Below are 21208 nucleotides of genomic sequence, written 5' to 3'. Positions count from 1 at the left end.
CTGCTTGGATACTCACCTCTCTGGTGGACTGACAAAAGAGGAAGGCTCACTGTGAGGGTCAGCCTCAAGTGTCCCACCAATATCACAGTCAGGTTCTGACTGCTCAGCTTCACTAGAGCTGACTACAGGGATATCAGCACGGGAATTCTCTATTGCACTGAAGGGAAACAAACAACAGCCTTTTTTAGCCTTCTGATAATACAAGGAACCCTGACAATCAACCACAAAGATAAGTGAAAGGTTTAATATAGCAACAGTCTGACAGAAATAATTAAGAAAAGAAGAATGAAGCACACTGTACTTGTGGAAGTGCATTCTCAGCCGTGCCCATGAAAGAACAGAATTTCCTTTTCCAGCCTGTTTGTCCCAGAAAGGAACTCAAAAGAGGCTTCTCATCTCCCAGTACTCTCATCCAACATCCAAACACTGCACTGGGTAATTCTTCCCAGCATCACTACAAGCTAACAACATCTTCACAGTTACCTGGCTGCCAGCAATTTTCTTTTTCCTTTCAACAAAAGAAGCAAACAAGAGACTGAGTTCCCTCACTAAAAGCTCCTCATGCTCCCAAGTCAAGAGGCAGCAGTGAGAACAGAACTTGGCTAAAACTAGAGGAGAACAGGGGGGAGAAAAGCAGAGCCAGCCTTTCTACTCATGTATATCTCTTTTTTTGCTGGTGTAATAAAAATCAGGTAGCCCAGCAGACCATGATCCCAGCTGTACCAACAGCCCAAACCAGCTCATCTGCCACTGCTTCACCTCCTGGCTCCCAGAAAGGCTGAGCACAGCTCATCAGACAAACCCTGAGACACAAATCCAACAGAAAACCTCCCTCTGCTCTTCAGGAATGATGGGATGGGTGGGATGGGCAAAGAGTGACTTTCAGGTGCTAACTTCTGACTGTCCTCTCCTCTCCAGCACAGGGATGACTCCCATGCTGATCAGCCCACAGCCAGGTCTAAGGAAAGGCTTTACTCTGCATTCTAAATTTCCACATAAGCTTTCTTTAATGGAAGCAGCAAACTAGGTTAATCCAGTATCATGACAGAGCTGCCAAAACACAAACAGCACGTCAGCAACTTCAAAGGGGATCTTTTTGGTTCCCTGACTGCTACAATCATCAACAGAAGCAGCAGCAACCAACCCAGGGAGACAATTTTAGTACCTTTCATATGATAAATTTCCTGTGGTATAAAACAAAAAACTCCTAGGTATTCCAAGACTTTTTGCTATGTAGCAAAATCTAACAAACATCATGAATACAAGAATTTATTAGCAATAAACAGAGAGTATTTACCCTGTATGCCCCAAAATGCCTCCATCTGAGATGCACAGTGTTTGGCTCTGCCTGCAACTCTTTACTGACTAAATAATGCTGACCACTACACAAAACTGAAAAGCTGCACATATTCTCCATTTCAGTGGGTAGGTGACTGTATGAATAATTATCAACTGAATAAAATATGGGACAAGAATGAACTTAAAAATTCCTTGTTCTCAGAGTGTACCTGACTGGCCTCAAGTAACTAATTTTGGCAGAAGGTGAGTCTAAAAGCTGTGGTGCTCCCTCTCCTTTGAGTACCTCGATTTGCCTTAATTTTTAAAATGCATTATGAAGGTCACTTTGCACAGCATGTTCCTCACTTCCAGACAAAAAGAGCTCAGATTATTTTTCAGTATTTTTTCCTCAGATTAGACTGAGGTAGAAAAGTTACACTCAGTGCTGTTCTAAAAAAAGATTCACTACAAAGTAAAACTTGTTTGGGATAAAATTCCTTCCAAAATATTTTGACTAAGAGGTTCTGCTGAAATATTAGACCAGTAACACCTGAGAGAGCTGGACTCGGTTACACTGTCAGGAATCAGCATCTAAACCAGCGAAAGGTAAAAAATGTCTGAAGGTAACAAATGCAACTGTGTCTTTTTAAAGACCTTGTTTGAGTATGGAGCTGGACCACAGCTGGTTTGGATATTCATCTGTTCAGTAAGAGACCACCTGTGAGTACTGAGAGCTGAAGTGCAGTTGGAAATAATGGATAAACATTAGTTTTTTTTAGCTTCTCTGCTACACCAGGTCTGCCCTTTCTTCCTGTAAATGGCACTGGTGTCACAACACCACTGCCCAGCATGAACTCATCCATCAGGTGCTCCAAACCAAGTTTCTATTTTCATTTGTTTCACAGCCCAATCTTTGGAGTTCAGCACTCCAGTATTCCCCAGCTGTGACAGCCAGACAATTTCCAACAATTACCAGACACCAAGCTGAATGTTTCAAAGGAAATAACATCCTGTCTCCTTCTAGGACCTGACAACAGTAGAGCTTACAACACATTACACAAATAAATCAGTGGAGTAGTCAAAAAAAAAAAGCTATAAAAAGAACAGGCTGAAGCTACATTCCAGTTTTGCCTTATAAAAACTGCAAATTTTGGAAGGCTTCCAATGAAAGACACTGATGAAATACCAAAATGTGTTTAAGTGTTAGCCCTGGCAAACTAGGAAAGATCAGCCAGCAAACAAAATTTCCATACCTTTTCTATGGTAAAGAAATGAAATTTGGTAAAGCAGAAAAACTGAAATCTTAAAAAACCCAAAACACCAAAGACACATCTACTTCATTTTCACTATGTTCAATTTTTATCCAGCAAAATACTTCATCTTTATCAGCAGTCAGAACAAGATTACTTCCCTTAGCACACACCCAAAAGCCAACAGGACTTTGTGAAAATCCTTGGAAGATCACACACGAATTTCCATACTACAGTTCACATTTACAGCACAACATCCCACAAAAGGGAAACAAAACAAAGTACATGGACTCCAGAAAGGTGCCTGCAGCAGAGGCAGCTCTGCAATACACTACTGAGCACTAGAACTAAACTGCCTTGACTGCATTTATATGACAATGTGCTATTTTGTCAGAAGTCTCTTCATATCAGAACTTGAGACTCTCTGTTTTAAGTCCCAAGATAAAATTCTGCAGAGCTCCTCCTTAACTGAAGGCAGAGGCCATTGCTGAAGCAGCCTCAGTGCTTGTTGACACAGATGTGAAAGCACATTTGTGAAGGCAGAAATGCTAATGGTAAAGCCCTGAGGGCTTTTCTAGTACAGATTATCTAAGCATGCTGGCTTAGAAACTGCTCATGGCAATGGTGTCCCCCTCGTGCAGGGGCACAACTCTTCATCCACACACTGAGGAAATGGTGGCACGCTCCCCGAGCACTGACATGCCACTGACAGATTTTATGAAAAATCCCTTTGTCAGGATCTTTTCTTCTGAGAAGCTGAGGAGCTTCAGCTTCTCCATGTTTTGCTACTTTGGAATGTGATTTGGAGAATTGTTTACCCAGCATGTGAATTGGTTTTAATTAATGGCCAATCACAGCCAGCTGTGTCAGACTCTGAGTCTGTCACAAGATTTTATTACCATTCCTTTCTAGCTTTCTGATGTATCCCTCCTTTCTCTTTCTTTAGTATATCATTTTTAAAAATATAATATAATATCAGAAAATAATAAATCAGCCTTCTGAAAGGTGGAGTCAAGATTCTCATCTCTTCCCTTGTCCTGGGGACCCACAAACACCACCACACTGACACCATAAGCCAGCAAAACAACTGTGGGGAGCAATCCCATCTTATCCCTACTACACATCTTAACAAGAGCAGAGTGAGATTCTCTCAAAGACCAAAAGAACAAAAGTGCAAGAGCTTACTCAGGCTGTGAGACTGGAGGTATCTCTGAGGTAGGTGAACTGGAAGTGTTTTCAGTGCTTGGAACTATGCTGGAGGAAGCTTCATTTACATCTACTGAAGGTGGACTCACAACTTCAGGCTGGCTTGTTTCACTTATTTCTGTTGTCTGTAAAAACATTCCAGGTGAATATACATTTTTCAACACCTGAGTAAGAAAAGCATTCCCACAGTAACACCTAACATGGAGTTCTAACAGTTTGCATTTCTGTCAGAAATTAATTTTCTTTCTTCCTAGACCTAGGTGGCATTCTGTGCTACTCTGGGACAGTTGCAATAATCATGTAAAAATATCAACTGGAGCAGGCCTGTGCAACAGCTTCCTCAATGATGCATTCCTACAGAGACTGCCATGAGAAAAGCAGTTTGAATATTGCAGCAACCAAAAGAAACAGTTCTATTTGCATGTTCCATTACAATTAAATTTACTGTTTTCATCCTAAACTAAATTTTAGAGAAGAAGGCTTTTAATTTCATCACTCCAACAGAGGTCCAAAATTATTTAAAGCCTATTCCATGCTGTAAGTGAACAAAGAGATAAATCACTTTTCACTTTTGAGTGTTTAGTAGTCTTGACTCTTATTTATTCTAGGTCTTCAGTTGTCATAAGCACATTCAAAATAAGGCTTTGTAAATCTGAAAGAGCAGATAACCACTGAAAGAGGTCAGATTAACTCCTGCAGCAAAAAGAAATAATATTGTACAAAAATTGCTTGTCAATGCCTACATTACTCTATGTCATCTCACTAAACATGAAGGGGTCAGGACTTTTTAACACATTTAAACACCCAAACCATGAAATAAATATTCTGAAGTATGTCCTGCATATGATATTTTGTAAACTACAAAACAAAAATATGTACTCAAATAAATAATCTTTAACAGTTGGTTTGTAACATTTAACACCAAGCACAGACTTTACAGTATCAATGGCACAGAGCTGAAATACAACCCTTTTCCCATTTTAACAAAGGAAATGAAAGTGATAGAAGTCATGAAGGATCAAAGCTAAAATGGACTGCTATAATCACCAAGCCTGATCTACATAAAAGACCTCAGAGAAAAGACTTTTTATGTTTTATTTATAAATAGACATCCATACCTACAATATCCAATTTTAATTTATCTTGGAAAGTTTTTAGTCAGTACCTCCAAATACTAAATTACTCATTATTTATGCACATAGGAAATGCAAGGTCTGTTAGCTCACACATTTTCTCTTTTACTGGAAACACGAGTCTGACAGCAACCCAGTGAACAGGTGAAACGTGAGAGATGGTTACTATGAACTTTAGATAACCAAAATGAAAGACTGAAATCCAAGAAGCATTTGAAGACTGTATGAAGAGAGTGAATGAAACAAAAGCCTTGCCTGGTGAGATTTTGTCAAGTCCTGGAGCAGCTCTTCCATAGAGTAAGTCCGTGTGCTGGAGTCCTCGGGCTCCAGGCTGGGAGCAGCCTCTTCCCCCTGGGAGAGCGAAGGTGGAACATCAGTCAGTCTGCAGGCACAGCTCCATGCTCAGCCAGAGCAGCTGCCCCAGGGACACACTCAACAGCAGCACTTCTTTCACCAGCAGAACATCAAAAACTAAACCACATTGATCCTCAGAACTGCTGCCCACCTGTGTTTCAAATCTCATCTGCACAAAGACTACAGCAAGTTAAAATGATTCAATCAAATCTTCCCTGAAAAGATCATTTTAGCACTGTCTTAATTCAGTTTGTTTGCTAAGGAGATTTCCTCATTCTTCTATGACTTCCTGTCACAGACACATTTTATGGAAAATCCTTTCCTTAGGATTTTTGCTCCTGAGAAGCTGAGAGGCCTCAGGAACAAAATGTAACCAATGGTTATCTGCTGCTGTGGGATGCAACAGGTGCATCTGGGATTGGGCTCATGTGGTTGTTTCTAATTAATGGCCAATCACAGGCAGGTGGCTCAGACTCTCTGTCTGAGCCACAAGCCTTTGTTATCATTCTTTTTCTATTCTTAGCCAGCCTTCTGATGAATTCCTTTCTTCTACTCTTTTAGTATAGTTTTAATATAAAATATATCATAAAATAATAAATCAGCCTTGTGAAACATGGAGTCAGATCCTCATCTCTTCCCTCATCCTCGGACCCCTGCAAACACCAACACAACTTCCCATGTTGACAAACCCTCCCCTATCTCCCTGCTGCCCAAAAGGGGAGAAAAAGAAAATTCTAAGCTGACTTGCATCAGACAACCATCAGAAAATAACACGTGGCACATTTCAGTTGTAGCAGCCTTATCAGCAGAACTACAGTAATTACACAAATCTGCCAGAACCTCGTAAAGCAACCTTTTCTTCTACAGCTAAAAATTCACCATCAACAGCAGGGAATTCACAAAATAAAATGTATCAGCACTTGAGGGGAAAAAAGTTTTAAACCCACCAGACTAAAAGCAGCAAGAATTTACACTTGTCCTTCAAACATTAAGTTATGACTACAAAATATGCAAGCTGGTTTTGAGCAATACTTTAAAATACAGCAAGAAATGTGGTAGAAATTTATACCCATTTTGTTTTATAAGGGCTACCTAAAACCCCATGGCCAAATACTGGAGGTGCCAGTGTTCAGACCCAAAATGGGCTGCTGTGCTATACAACACTCCATGATATTAATTTGAGAGAATTAAGCATCCACTGAAGTGCAGGAGCTACAAATCTGAGCTGACAAACCTTAGAGACAACTGAGCAACATTTTCCCCCAAATAACTATTAACTCACATCCCAGTCCCTAAGATGAAATAGCATCAATGGCTGAAGAGACAACTGATCTAAGGCAAGCTGATCAAGGTTGCAGAACTGCTCCTCTGGAGCAGGACAGCTCCAGCAGCCTAATCAGGAGAAACAGACACTTGCTTAAGATTTCTCACCCACCCTAGAGATCTTCTTTAATGAGTCTAACAGTGTAACATTAGTTCTCACATCTTTGGGTTTAAGTTCAGAAATCTGCTTACCTATGCATCCACACTAACAGAATGAAAGGAAGAATGTTGCAGAGTAGGAAATCATTTACCAGTGGCTTCCCAGTCTCAAAGCTTACTTAATCTTTCCAGTATTATTGCATCAGACATTAAATTCAAGCAGAACTTCCTTTTAGGCAGCCTGAGGAACAGGAATGCTATTTGGCTGCACAAGCTGGCAAAAAAATAGAGCTACCCTAGTTGGTGCAATGCTTAAGAAACCTACAATATTTAAAGGGATTTTTTATGGTCAGGCAGCTCTCCACTTGAGCCAGCCAGACTGCTCCACACACATTTTCCAAGTTTATTGTGGCATATAAAAGCTTTTTTGGAATGAGGACTGTGATTAACACTACTACAGATTGCTGGAGGAAATAGGAACCCCAACATATCAATACTACCCATGTTTAGAACAGGACTGATTCTGTACCTGGGTAAATAAATAAATGAATGAAATCATCATGATTTTCTGACTCAACAGCTTGGGAATTCACTATGCAATGCAAGATGCAGAAACTTGCCATGAGTTAATCAGGGTGGGACAATTACACTCAATTAACCTAAAGTGCTGAGTAAAGTAAAAATGAAAGGGACCACAGCTAATTTATTATACTTTTCAGAAACACATTTTAGCCCTCTTAATTTTTATTGAACAGAAGGAATGCAAAGTGATAAATACTGACTTGAACCAATTAATCTTAAATCTTCTCTTTAGGATAACAATCATCTGTACACTGCTTTTAATACAACACAGATGGAAGTGGCACCATGTGGCCTAGACTTACCCAGCCCATCCCCTCCTATTCTGGCTCTACAGAGTCCCACACTTGCCCAGTGCCCACTTCTAACATCTGACCCCCAAATTAAAAAAAAAACCAAGCATCAGTAGCTTTACTATTCATTCCTTCTCTTGCCCCAAACTATCCACTTGAATTGTTGCATGACTGCAAGAAATGAAGTAAAGGAGAATAAAACCGTGGGAAGGTATCACTGCTCAAACAAGTGAGTACATTAAACATTCTAGCCTTGAAGAGCCTATGAAGAATCTTATTTTCCAGTTTAATATTTAGTCAGAGTGAGTAATTAGCATGATGTATCCAGCATACCTTTTCCTGGACATTTTCATCCTCGCTGGCCAGGGCACAAGCATCACCTGAAGCAAACTGCACTGCTGATGAGAGAGTGTCTTTACAAAAGACATTCCAAACAGGAAGCCTATGAAAAAAGGTCAAAAAGTTTTATTTAAAATGAAATTTTAGAATTCCCTCACATTGTCTCCCTCAATCTTCTTCAGCTGTTCCCATGAGGCATCTAAAAAATACATGTACAGTTCATGGATACTCATTGATAAAATCCATTTGAGGATTCACTAGAAGTAGTTAGCAACAGAAAACACCACAAATTTACTACTTCCAAAAGAAGAAAAAAGTATCACCAAACCAGATCCTGGAGTGTCACCACATCAAAAAGTGAAAGCTGGCACAAATTAGCTAAGTTACAGCAAGTTAGGAACAACGTGAATCAACATCCTTTGACACAAAGCAATGAGATATTTTTAGCAATCATTATTACTAAGCAAAAATTTAAGTCACAGACTAAAAAGCAAAATCTCCTTAATCCCCTGTACAGAGCCTACCTGAGAAGGTTTCGTATAGTCAACATCACCAAGCACATTTAAGAAAATTAGAGAAAATAAGTACACTAAAAAAAAGCCCCAGGAAAAACCTCCCATGAGATTTGTTTTGTACTTTTTTCCAACAGCTTTAGTTGTCACCAGAAATGGATTTATTTCTGCAGAAAAGCAGCCATGCCCTCTATGAACACTTGTACCAGAAGGCATCTTTTCTTTCTCATCATACACGGTCCCTTCACACCCTCAGGAGCACCTGCACAGTGAACCACAGGCTTGGAGGCCCAAAGGTTTCCATGCTGATTTTAACCAAGGCCAGCAGAACACGGAGCAAACTGAGCTTTTATGGAGTCTTCAACCATGCTGGAACACCAGCAAGCCAGCACTTTAAACACAAACATTTTCCATCCAGGAAATGCTGTTTACATAACAATCAGGTGATTGGAATGAGCTCCTGTGAACAAACACAAACATCACCCTGCACCCTGAAAACAAGAGCCACCTTCTCCTCAGAGGAGAGACAGGGCTCTAGCACAGAACAACCTGCATGCAGCAACTTTGTGACAATAGTTTTGAGAAAGGAAACAGCCTTAACATTAATCATAACAGTAAGATTTTTAGTAGGTCATTATTCACACAACTGGGATCACTACTGCTTGGAATTTGAATTACCAGCTTTCTTCAAACTTGAGTATCAACTTTATCGGGAAGTCTGTGCAGCGTAGACTCCTCCACTAAGAAGGAACCCATGAAACAACAGACCACAAACAAGTATTAAAAATTTAAGTTTCATGCATATATATATAAAATTTTTTTTTTCATTGGTTCTCTCCACAGAAGAGACAGTGAACAAGGAACTTGTGGAATCTGACATATTATAGAGATGAGCAAGTAAGGTTCTCCACCTCTGTCTCAGCCCCAAAGCACCTCAGTAATTTCTCTTCTTTTTGAGGTAGCATCTTTCCTCTACACTAAATGAAAGCCTTCAAATCAGGCAGAAGCAGCTGCAGTTGATGGAAAATAAAGAACTGAATGTAAGGTATGAAAACAGTAATACCACATATTGTAGCAGGTACAAAGGCTCCCATCTCAGTTGAGAATTAGGCATAAGCTTCTCACACAAATTCCCAAGTTACCTGTTAGTATTGAGTTTTGCATCAAACCTCTGTCCTACCCTATGCACAGAGGCTCATTGCAGAGCATGAATGAAATGTTACCAGATTTCTATGGCCTTATTACCTAGCTCTCACTTGGAAAAATTAGTTATGCAAATACTTTGAGTCATTTCTATTTCTGAAAAGGGGTTTCAATCATTTCATGGTGAAATTCCCAAGCTCTTAGCTCCAGTACATCTCTTCAGAGATATAAGGACTCCCTGGTACTTCATAAAAATACACCAGAAACATCAAATATTACAGAGCATCATCCCACTCCTTCATTACTCAGGCACAGGCACTTGTTTCCCATTTCACTTCCACTCTAGGGGGCACCTTGGGTGAGCTGCACAGAACAGCAGTAACTCCTTGGGGGCAGAAAAGGAAACATTTCAATGGCTGTGAATTGGCATTTTAAAACACAAAGGTCTACCCTCAAAAATGCACGAGTAACTGCTTTAGCACAAAAAGCACAGAAGGCATAGATTTCTTACCTTAATCTATTGAGAGATTTCATGCAAGAAATCAGGCATTATCAGGTCACAAACACAGATTTTAGAAGAATGCAGACTGGCAGCTCAGATTTAAGTTACTCTGACATGATCTGTGTCCAATGTCTGTCTTACTTATTTTCCAAAATTCTTCTTGGTCTACTCCCCAACTCCAACAAGATGCCTCAAGTCTCCCAAAAGCCCTCCAAGCTAGGGAGGGGACTGAGAGCTCATTTTGTGTGTGTGCATGCACCCACAGGAAAACCTGATCCCTTCCTGCAGCAGAGCATGCAGCTCTCAGGATGCATCACTCATCAGACAGAGCACTCAGAACACAGAACCATGAGACACCAGCCAGTCTGGGAGAAGTCAAGTTAATAACCTTAGCAACACCACCAGCAGTAGATTTTTTCTTCTGACTTCTAACATTTTGCATATTAATTCAACAGGCTTCTTTAGCTGAAAGGATAGAGCTCACAATAAAAATAACCATTTAAAAAAAACAACAAGGAAACCAAGTGTTAATTTACAGAGAGCAAAATTCCCCTTGAGTTTAACTGACTTGCAGGGTACACCCAGTGGAAGTACAGCACATGCTGATCTGTCTTGCTCTGCCTTGTGACCCAGGAGTGGGATCTGAATGCTGACTCAGAACTGAGCAGACCTAATGCCCCAATGAGATCAGTCCCCAGAGACACTGTCTCAGGTACTAGGCAGATCTTCAGATGAGGAGATTGTTCCAAACACATAACCCACAGCTGCTGACTTACGTGGATGCTGAAGTTCTCAATAGTTCCATTTTTGTAGGCATGACTCAAAACACCACCTGCTATTAAATCTCATCAAGAACAAAGGAGCTTAAGCATGACTCTTTGTCCTATCATTAATGCATTTCAAAAGCTATTTTCTCTAATAGCACCACGAACTTTCCAGCTTCATGTGCACAAACCCAAAAGAAAGGCTACAAGCTCAGACAAAGCAGCAGGGGTGGGTGGGGGAATCTTGACTCTTCTCAGGGCAGGCTCATACTGTGGCTGCCCACTGAAGCAGAAAGGCTGCTCAGCCCTATCTGGATGGTTCACTACACTCACTGCTGCACAAATTGCCCATGCCCTGCTGATGAACGTTCTGCTTTTGAAAAGGAACACACTGAAATTCAAAAGGGCAGGTGGCTTTGAAATTGTAGTGTAGTTTCATGTGAAAGACCATCCACTTCTGATTTGGCTGAAACTCTTCAGGTAATTGTGACAAGGCTGCAGAAAACTACCAGAGATAGTGAAGCTATGGATAACTGCTCTAACAGGCATAAAAATCAAGTAGAAAACAAAGAACTGGAAAGAAAAATTAATCATACAACTTACAGCTAAAAAAAAAATTCAAAAGATGAAGGTAAGAGGAGTTTTTCCACAATTTGATCAGAGAGAAAGAGCTTGAGCTTTCCTTTCCAAAGACTTCATACAACACTGACACACAGCTTCAGTTCAAACACATCTGTCCCCAAAATTATTAATTTCATAGATTCTCCAAAAGCAGGACCTATTTCTGGACACTGGAGAGTGAAGCAGTTCAGAACAGTTTACATTTGGCACCTGCAAGACAGAGGAATTTGAAGCAAAGGGAAAAGAAAAGGAATTTATCACCAGTGCACCAATTCCAAGGCCTCCATGCAGGGTACCCACTGACAGATGCCAGAGGGCTGTGTCACCAACAGTGCAGCTGTGCCAGTGCCCAACAGCTAAGAGGGGAAAGAAGATGTCACTGTCCCTGCCAGGGCACAAGTCCCTGCTCAAAACATTCACAGATCACTTCAGAGAGGCCTGTGCAAGAGGAGGAGTTGGAGCCAGCAGAGCAGGCCTGTGAGTGCTGCTTGCTGAAGATGACCTTCATTACACAGCAACTGACTTCAGATCAACGAGGCTGAAAGGGCAAGGAAAGCAGCAAAACCCAACACCTCTTGCTGTGAGCAAGTCCTACAGGTCTGGGACTGCTTTCACCAGCTAACTGACAAAGAGGAAAAAGGCTCTGCAGGAATGAGGAGCTCAGCAGATCCACAACCAAGCTCTGCAGTCAGCAGCAACCTGCCTGGCAGCCTCTGGCAGCACAGGAAAAACAGCAAGGGCAGGGAACCCTCCTCTCTCCCCAGCGACTTCATGGAATCAATCCTTCCCTCCCAACAGTTCAGCCAGGGGGACTGGTACTTGAGAGCCTGCAGAACAAAGTAAATGCCGTGGAAAATGAAGATCAGGACATTGTTTTAACCAGCCACAGGAGAAAAGCCACTTGCAAGACACTGAAGTGCTGCAGCACAACCTCCCCAGACACAACACTCATTTCTGCAGGTGAAGGGGAAATATATCTTGATAAATGCACAGAAGAATCATTAATCTTCTTCAATACAAGTAAGAAAACCCCAAAGAAAACAATACCATTCATTTAGAAGCCATTTATTACCACAGAAGAGCAGCATGTGTTACTAAGATAATTTTGAACTTTATGATGGACCTTCAAGGGAGGAAAAAGCTGAAAACTACAAGTACAGATCTAGACTAAGCATCACTGGTATCACCTCATTTCCTACCACTAACTCAATTCACATGCTCAAAAAAACCCAAGCCCAAAATAGCTGAAATTGGAGCTTTTTTGCAAATTCTTTACCAATCTGTGGTATTTTGCAATTAAGTTTTTAATAGCTTGCCCACACTTTGCAAAGAATGTGCTCTCCAAACAGTTATTTCACTAACTCAGAGGAGCCAAACACAAAGATACTTCTGACCATACTGAATTTCATAGCTGCATACAATGAGATTCCAACCTTTGGTTTCAAATAGGGCTTTCAGTATTTTATATACCATCAGCATGCACAGCTTGCAAAAGGAGGTTCCAGGAGCACCAGATACTTTATCAGATTGAACTGATTTACTGCATCCCCCCTTGAGCCACACAGGAATCTGCACCCTCTGCTCTGATCTGGAGATTATGGAGACATTCCAGTAAGTCCTGAGGGGGGTAAGAAAGTCAGCTCTGAGCCAAGGAATGCTCAGATATCCAACCCAAAAAGACACAGTGGAACACAATATTTGCTCTTGACTGTCCACTGCTCTCCCAGGTTAAACAACAGAAACCAACTTCATTCCTTGCTTGCAGTGCTCCCAGGGTTACTCCCATTCCCTCCTGGAAAAGGCTGCTGAGATAACAGCACCTTCACAGGGCTCTGTGACCACAGCAGACAACAACCTACATTAAATGCAGGTTCCAATGTAACACTGAAACAAACACAAACCTCCTTTTCTCCAAAGGAGTATCCAGGTGCCCTACTTCAGGCACTAAAAGCAGGGCAGATGTCACAACCCCCTCTGGAAGCACCCAAAGGAACAGGCAGTTCCTGGTGTTCCTTGGAAACAGACTTTGCAATCCTGAAGGAGGATTGCAGAGTATCAGAAGCTCCCTGCATTCTCAAACTCTAGTTATTTTCTCTGATGCAAGAGTTTGGGGAAGAGCACCCGCTCCAGAAAAGAAAACACAAAAAAACCCAAACCACACCAAAAAACGTGATGGGAACCACAAAGGCTACAGGGAAACAGCACGGCCATGCACTGTCAGTAAACTTTGAGGCTTTTGGAGGCTGCAGAAATGTATCACACACACACTTTTCAAGACTTCCCTCATTGCTTAAATTCACAGCACAGCAGCAGCAGTGGCAGCTGCTCTGCCCCAGCTCTGCTAAAAACCCACCCTCAGTCAACAGAGCTCAGCACAGTGCCACGGAGGGGGGTACTCAAGTGTAGAAATGGCAATTTCAGCCTTTTAAAGCATTGTAAAGCTGCTATCACCTGACTCCCAGACATGGGTGATGTATTTTTAATAGGCTTCTTATCTGTAAGGGATTTCAGCATTATCTTGATTGCCATTTCAAAACCCAGCCAAGCCAAGGCATTGCCATTCCTTTGTGCACCTGAGCTGATTTTTGAACTGTTGGAACCTTTTGCTAATATTCCAATCTGGTTTGCCATTCACATCAACATTTTCACCCACCCAAGCTGTGGGACCAGTCTGTTACACCAGCTCAGTATTTCCAGCAAGAATTAAGAAAGTTTTCAGATTTACAGTTCTAGGTTAACCTGGTTTTGGCTAAAACTTTTCATGCACATCCTCTCCAGGCTGCAGCACCTCCAGAGTGAACTTTAAAAGACACTGCATGTCCTCCCCTTGAAAGAGGCACACAACTTCCCAAAAGCTGGATCAGTAATGAAAACTAAAGACAAGAAAAAAACGTCTCTGTACAAGACACAGTAAGAACATCAAAGTGCAAAAGAATTAATAGCAGCTTAGAGAAAGACGTTTCAGAAAGAGTTCAAATGAAGTGCTCAAGGGAGACATTTCACTGCAACAGGCAGGGTCTCCTACACCAACACAGACACCTCGTGATGGGGTAGAGGCCACTTCAGTACACCATTTGCATAACAAACAAACTAACTTGAAGTTTCTAGGACAAATCTTTTAGAAGATACTGCATGAAAGCAGTTCACTGATTTCCAAATCATCTTAGAAGGAAAAATATTCAATAATTGATTGAGCCAGGCACTTGGGCCCCTGCTGGCATGTACCATCTTCAGCATGAGCAGGCTGCAAGCTGGGCACATTGGATTTTCATTTGTAGGAGTGCAAGAGTTGCAGGGCAGCTTTTGTCCCAACCTTAACCACAGAGCAAAGACCCTTCCAAACAGGATACTCCATACCTAGGAACACACTTTCCATTCTGAAATCAGATGCCTGGGACAACAGCTCTGATTAGATCAGTGCTCAAATAATTTCATTTCTTCCTGCTATAAAATGCACACGCACAGTGTTTATTTTAGTATCAGCCTTCTAAAGAGATTTAAGTACTCAAGAGGAGAATCAGCAGATAAAACTCTGAGCCCTACCACAGGCCAGTTACTCTTGTAGTCCTATCCAGATCATGAGGGCACTCATGAGGGAAAAAAAAGGATTTCATTGGTAAGGGGCACATTAATGAGGCACACTGGAACACAAACCTCTCACTCCCCAGCTCTACCACTCACACCTTTCTGCAATTAACAGAGGTGAGCTCTAGGTGTGAGCCACAAGCCAGTAATGAGGCAAATAAAGGTTCAATCAGCAGAAGCTCCCTGGTGTGACCTGCACAGCCCTCACCTGTGCAGCAGCACACAATGAGCCTGGTGGTGCTACCACAGTCCAGCCCAGCACTGGGGTTCTCAGAGCTCCTCCTGTGTTACAGCTTCCAAACCACACAGGACTGCAAATGCAAAGCCAAACTGGAAATATCTTCTCTCATGAGAATCCACATGAATCCACACATTAGTAGGTGTCAATACAAACCAGTATCCCTTTCCACTGTACTTGGTAACCCAGGCTTCACTCCTGGCTGTGCCACTGACCCAATCCAACCTTTACAGTTTTCAGGGCACGCTCTCGTGGTGGATTTCAGTCAGAGCTCCTAGGCCAGGGCTTTGCCATCAAAACCAGCACATCTTGCTGCTAAATCACTTTGACACAAGGCATTTCCTGATGCAGGATACTCACAGAGTAACAGCTGAAGGATCCTGAGGTGCACATGCACTGAGCCCATCCTCCTTTTACTCACAGCTGTAAACCCAAGCAGCAGAGTTAATAAAAGCTAAGTAGGTCAGAATATGGCAATGAATTTTCTGGGATAGAAAGACAAATAACTGGATGCACGATTTCTTTATTAGACCCCCAATTAAACTTTGGAAGTGCAGCTTATGGCAGGCAAAAGCTGATGTCAGAATAATTTATACAGGTCACTCTTCAAACAGCCATCACAGCTGGTCTCACCTCACAGAGTCCTGGTATCCTACAAGCTTCTAAACCTACTCCACTTACTCAGCTCTGGATAGAGGCAAGCTACAAAGCACTGCAAGTTTGAAATGTGTTTTTTACATTATGATCATGCACACAAAGGGATTAACTGGAGCATTAAGGAGGTCTCTGAATTCAGGACAACAGCAGACATTTGTCAGGCCCAGTGGAGGCCCCAAACTGCACAGATGCCCATTATTTTTGGAGCACTGCATTCCTGAGCCATACCTCCAGCAGAAGGATTTCCCCAAAGCCATCCTGCTCCTTTGACACTTGGAACAATCCTGTTGGCTCAGGGCTGTCAGAGCTGTGGCTGGCCCAGCTTCAGAAAGCCTCAAGCACTGAAAACTGACCCAGAGAGCATCACATCCCCTTTATTGAAGGGGCACGATTTGGCAACAACCCCCTACTCACTCCTCTGCTTTTCTGGGCACCTCCTAAAACACTGCCACATTTTCAATGCCCAGGATGACATCTTCCAGTTCAAGTTCCAATCATTTTTTCCCCCCACTTGATCTATACTAATCAGTACTTCCCCACTGAACCAACTCTCTTAGGTGAGCTTGAAAATGCATCAAGAGAGATTTTGAAAATTCCTATTTTAAGCATAGTTTCAAGGGAAGAAGCAACAGCTACTCAGAAAGAAAACAAAGCCTAGATTAAAAAAAGGCAACAAGTCCAAACAGCCCCAAGTGTTCTTTGAGCAGTTGTTTTGTCTCATGGGCTCTTCCCTGATTTTGGGGTTCCATTTAATCATCTGTTGACCACCAGTTCATCAGTTACACCTATAAGGAAAATATTTCTCTCCTACTAGCACAAAGTCCTTTGAAAATTACATCTCAAAACAACTAAATTTAAAAAGCCAACATTTCTAACACAAATCCTTCCATTTGCTATTTGAAATTTCTTAACTGCTGAAGTGAACAAAGGTGCTGATTTTCTTTACAGTAAAAAGTTAAATAAATCACAACTTATCAACTTCTATAGTCCACCAACTATGTATGAACCAACAGACTTCAAGACTTTCTAATTACAACTCTGACACGGCTGCTGAAATTAATGCAGGTCCCAAAGCCATCCTGCAGCCAGGATTTCAAACTCTCTAATGTGAATTCATGCTTGAACAGCAGACTAGAAAACTGGAGTTGCATCTCTCAACATTGAAATTAATTCACTGGCTCCTAACCAAAGGCAGCCAGTGAGCAGGCTGCTTTTCTCAACTCTAAAAAAGAGTTTTGCATTGGGGCACTGCACTGCAAGCTCTGAGATCAGTTAGGACACTGCCTGAAAGAGCAGCTCCATTCTCCTCCTAACCACACCAAAGAAGAACACAGAAGTTGTCAGAGATTTACAGAACAGATACATTACTCCAACAAGATAGCTGAACATGACATTTCTTCTTTCATATGGAATTATCCTGAAAAAAGCCTGAACTTTTTCACTAAATCAAGTCCTGGTGAAACAGCAGACTAAGAACACAGCAACGAAAAAAAAAAATCAACCTGCCCACCTATTGATCATTAAGCTAAAATCCCCTTCCACTAACAAAGGACCTGGAGGCAGGAACAGATTATCAGCCCTCAAGGCACTCTAACCAAGAAACAAAAACTGCTTTCCTGATAGGAACCCGAGCTATACAACTAAAACCTGCTGCCAGAACTTCACTGTCCAAGGAGCAAAAGCAAAGCTGTCTGGAGACAGTTCCTGAGGCTCACAGCTCACCTGATCAAACCCACATGGCCAGGAAGATTTTTTTGTTTTCAATTTTGCTAAGTGTAAACACAGCAACTGAGTTTTCAAGATGTGCTTTTGTCTCCAAACCCCAAAATGTCATGACATGAACCAAAGTTGCTTCAGGACTGTCCAAACACAGTAACACAAGCACCAGCAGCAGATTTGTAAATGATTGTGTAAAATAGAGGTGCCTGGGCTCCCACTCCTCAACCAGCTGTGAGACAAGCCAGAGCTTCAGGATGATTTCTTTTTTTAAGCAAACTATCTGAACAATCTACTGTAGTAATACACCAGAGTGTGGCTACTCCATTTGCAATATTTGCAGTTTGCTGTTCAAGCTGGCTATCAGTTCTCAAACAGTGACTCACCAAGTTCAAAGAGGGCCAAAGTTTAAGAAGGCTGGAACTTACCATGCAGAAATACATTCTACTAATATTTGTATTCTGTTGGATGTCATCTCTTAAAGGAAGTTTGAAAAGAAAGCAAACAGGGGATGCTGGAACTAAGTACAGTTCAGGTAATCAGTACAAAAAAATGCTATCAAAGGCATAATCAATGCAAAAATAATAGGGTTCATTTGGTTTAACTTAACACTACTCCTGATAGACTCAGAGAAAGGGTTTCAAGAATAAGGCACCGTAATCTTCCAGAGGAGAGTGCAAGAGCTCAGCCTGAAACTGGAAATGCAGGGATTCCTCCGGTAAAAGCACAGAGACAAAAACACACATGTAACTCTGACCCTCGGTGTGTGGGGTGAGCCCTCACCTGCCCCCGCCGGGTGACCACTGCCGCTCCTGGCAGCGGGAATGGCCCTCCCAAGCGCTGTCACCTTCGGGAATGGCCCTCCCGAGCGCTGTCACCTTCCCCAGGGTGCCACTACCGGGGAACCCATCCCGGGGAACCCATCCCGGGGAACCCGGGGGCAGCGCTCACCATCCCCAGGGTGTCCAGGTCACAGGAACCCATCCCGGGCAGCGCTCACCTTCCCCAGGGTGTCAGGGCACGGGAACCCATCCCGGGCAGCGCTCACCTTCCCAGAGTGTCACTGCACAGGAACCCATCCCGGCAGCCCGGGGGCAGCGCTCACCTTCCCAGGGTGTCACTGAACGGGAACGGGAACCGATCCTGGCAGCCCGGGGGCAGCGCTCACCTTCCTAGGGTGTCAGGGCACGGGAATCCATCCCGGGCAGCGCTCACCTTCCCCACGTTGTCACTGCACAGGAACCCATCCCGGGCACCGCTCACCATCCCCAGAGTGTCACTGCCCGAGAACCCATCCCGGGCACCGCTCACCGTCCCGGGCTGCCCGGGGAGGCCGCTGGGTTCCTCCCGCTGGAAGCTCTCAGAACGCACCCGGGCGCGCTCCCGTGTCACCTGCCCCAGGTGTGCCTGCCCGGCCTGGGGGCTGCACCGGACCCTCTCCACAGCTCCCTTCACACCCTCCCGGCCCTGCGACTGCCGCACCCCCCGGCTCTCCGCAGCCCGCCCAGGAAGCGCTCCCAGCGCGGCGGAGAGGCCGGCACTCACCAGAGCAGGGCGCAGAGCAGGAGGCAGGAGCCCAGCGCCAGGGGCCGGCGGGGCGGCTCCCTCATGGTCTGGCCGGTGTGGCTGCCGCGGCCGGGCCGAGGCGGCGCATCCTCCTCCCGCGGGCAGCGGCGGCGGCGGCGCTGAGGAGGATCGGCCGTTGTTGCGCACGGCCCCTCCCCGCGCGCGCGGCCGTTACTGCCCGCCGGGCCGGGCCCCCCGCCCCGCCCCTTCCACAGCCTCACGCGCTGAGCTGGAAGGATGCGCGTCACCCGCTGCGCGCCGCCAGCCAATAGGCTGAGAGCCCCGCGGGCTGGCCCCGCCTCCCCGCCCCGCCGATTGGGCAGCGGCCTCGCCTCTACCCGCCCCGCCGAGGACCCCGCTCTGTGAGGTGTCTGCGGCAAACAAGCCGTTAAAGGGAAATCGCCATAGTGATAAACGACGGCTGGCGGTCAAACCACCGGCTACGAGGCGCCTGATGCGCGCCGCTGCCTCCGTTTCCAGGGGCCTTTCAAGCACCAGCGCGCCCACGTGACATCTCTTAATTATTCGATTTTTATTTTGATCAGGCTTCCCTGCAGGCTGCCGAGCGCTGAGGCCCGCAGCGGGATAGCCGCACGGGCGCTGCCGGGAGTTGTAGTTCCGGGCTGGGTAGGGCCGACGCTCGGGTCTGCGGCCGCCATTTTCCGCCGCCCTGAGGGGTCCGTGAGGGGCAGCGGGGCCCGGCTTCACTCCGGGCTCGTGGGCTGCCCGAGATGTGTCAGCGCATATTCCTATCCATCGTGGGAGCGGGGGGCGAGCGGGGAGCGCTCCTGGAGTGCAGGCCGGCATGTGGGAGAGAAGCGAGGAGCCTCCGCCGCACCGGGACGGTAGCAGAGCACCCCGGCTGTTACCAAACACGTTCCGTGGGTAACCCGGCCCAAACCTGCCCCTCCGCAGCGCTGGTCTCCACCCCGAGGCAGGAAAACCTTCCCTGCGGCTCACTGCTGCCAAAAACACCCTCAGGATTGGGGCTCTCCGTGAAACGAGCGGGGGGAGCAGCACGGCACGGCCCGGCCCGGCCCGGCCCGGGAACCCTGCAGGAAGCAGGGGGTGAGGCAGGAGCGAGCCACGCTGGAAATGTGCACATGGCAGGACTCTGACCGGGGAAAGCCAGCTCAGCCCGCAGGGAGGGGTGAATCACGGCCATCCCGGCAGCAGCAGGTCACAGCTGCTGTTTGCCCAGAGCAGCTCCAGCCTCATGACCCGGCCCTTATGGAGCTGTGGGATGCCGTGAATGGAGTCAGTCAGTTCTTTCCCTGATTTTTCACTCTGTAACTTTGTGCTTTCGTTAACACTTGGCACTCCCTGCCCCTCTGAAGTTCCCAGAGCAGCGCGGTCCCAGCGCTGCTGTTCTGTTCGAGCCGGCTCCGGGAGCGCCTCTCCCCGCCGGGCTGGGGGCGCCTCGGGGCGTTTGCCCATCCCAACACACAGCCTCAGCCACAAAGTACCTGATGGGCACGGCCAGGAGCACAGCGTCCATCCATGAAGCGCTGGAAATTCAAACACCTGCTGATGTGGCTGCTGGAAGAGCTGGTAAACATTCATTAACCGGTTGCTGAGCACTGCCAGCTCTTGGCCTCAGCGCTGCCACAGGGTATGGCTGGGCCTGTCTCCATTCCAGGGACAGGAATTCCTGCAGCCTCCCCCACTACTGGAGAAGGCTCTGAAGCCACACTGGCTCAGCCCGTGGGGCTGCTCCCTCCTGGCACAGCTCCCACACGCTGTGATCCCGTTAGGAGTGAGCCCAGCTTGGACCAAACCCAGCCAAAGAGCTGACACAGGGGACACATCATTTCAGGGGAAGCTTTACAGAGCTGGGATCCTGGAGGAAAAGCCCCCTTAAGTCAGTCCCTGAGAAGAGCCTGGATCAGCCAGGCAGGGTCCTGATGTCCCCACCTCTGCCATACCCAAATACCAGTGCTTGCTAAGCTTGTTTCCCAACCACTGATGAGCAATTCAAGAGTCAAAAAATGACAGATTACCCAATCTCCTAACTAGAGCCCCTAATTAACCCAAAACCCAGTTGCCCATG

At 45.0% G+C, this 21208-nt stretch overlaps 1 protein-coding gene across 1 annotated transcript in view; it reads right to left on the bottom strand.

Annotated features, from left to right (window-relative positions):
* Positions 1-19299, bottom strand: part of SUCO (SUN domain containing ossification factor) — a 40016-nt gene extending 20717 nt beyond the window's left edge. Inside the window, exons 1-5 of the mRNA XM_066555860.1 lie at positions 19138-19299; positions 7849-7957; positions 5123-5218; positions 3714-3859; positions 17-157 (exon numbers count right to left, since the gene is read on the bottom strand). Of these exons, the coding sequence (XP_066411957.1) occupies positions 17-157; positions 3714-3859; positions 5123-5218; positions 7849-7957; positions 19138-19202 (557 nt within the window). The 5' untranslated portion in view covers positions 19203-19299. The remainder of the gene's footprint in view (positions 1-16; positions 158-3713; positions 3860-5122; positions 5219-7848; positions 7958-19137) is intronic.
* Between the last annotated feature and the right edge of the window lie 1909 nt (positions 19300-21208).

This window comes from Molothrus aeneus, chromosome 9 (genome assembly GCF_037042795.1).
Source record: "Molothrus aeneus isolate 106 chromosome 9, BPBGC_Maene_1.0, whole genome shotgun sequence".
NCBI lineage: Eukaryota > Metazoa > Chordata > Aves > Passeriformes > Icteridae > Molothrus > Molothrus aeneus.
Note: the sequence above shows the minus strand (reverse complement) of the source record. Positions and strands in the feature narration are given on the sequence as shown.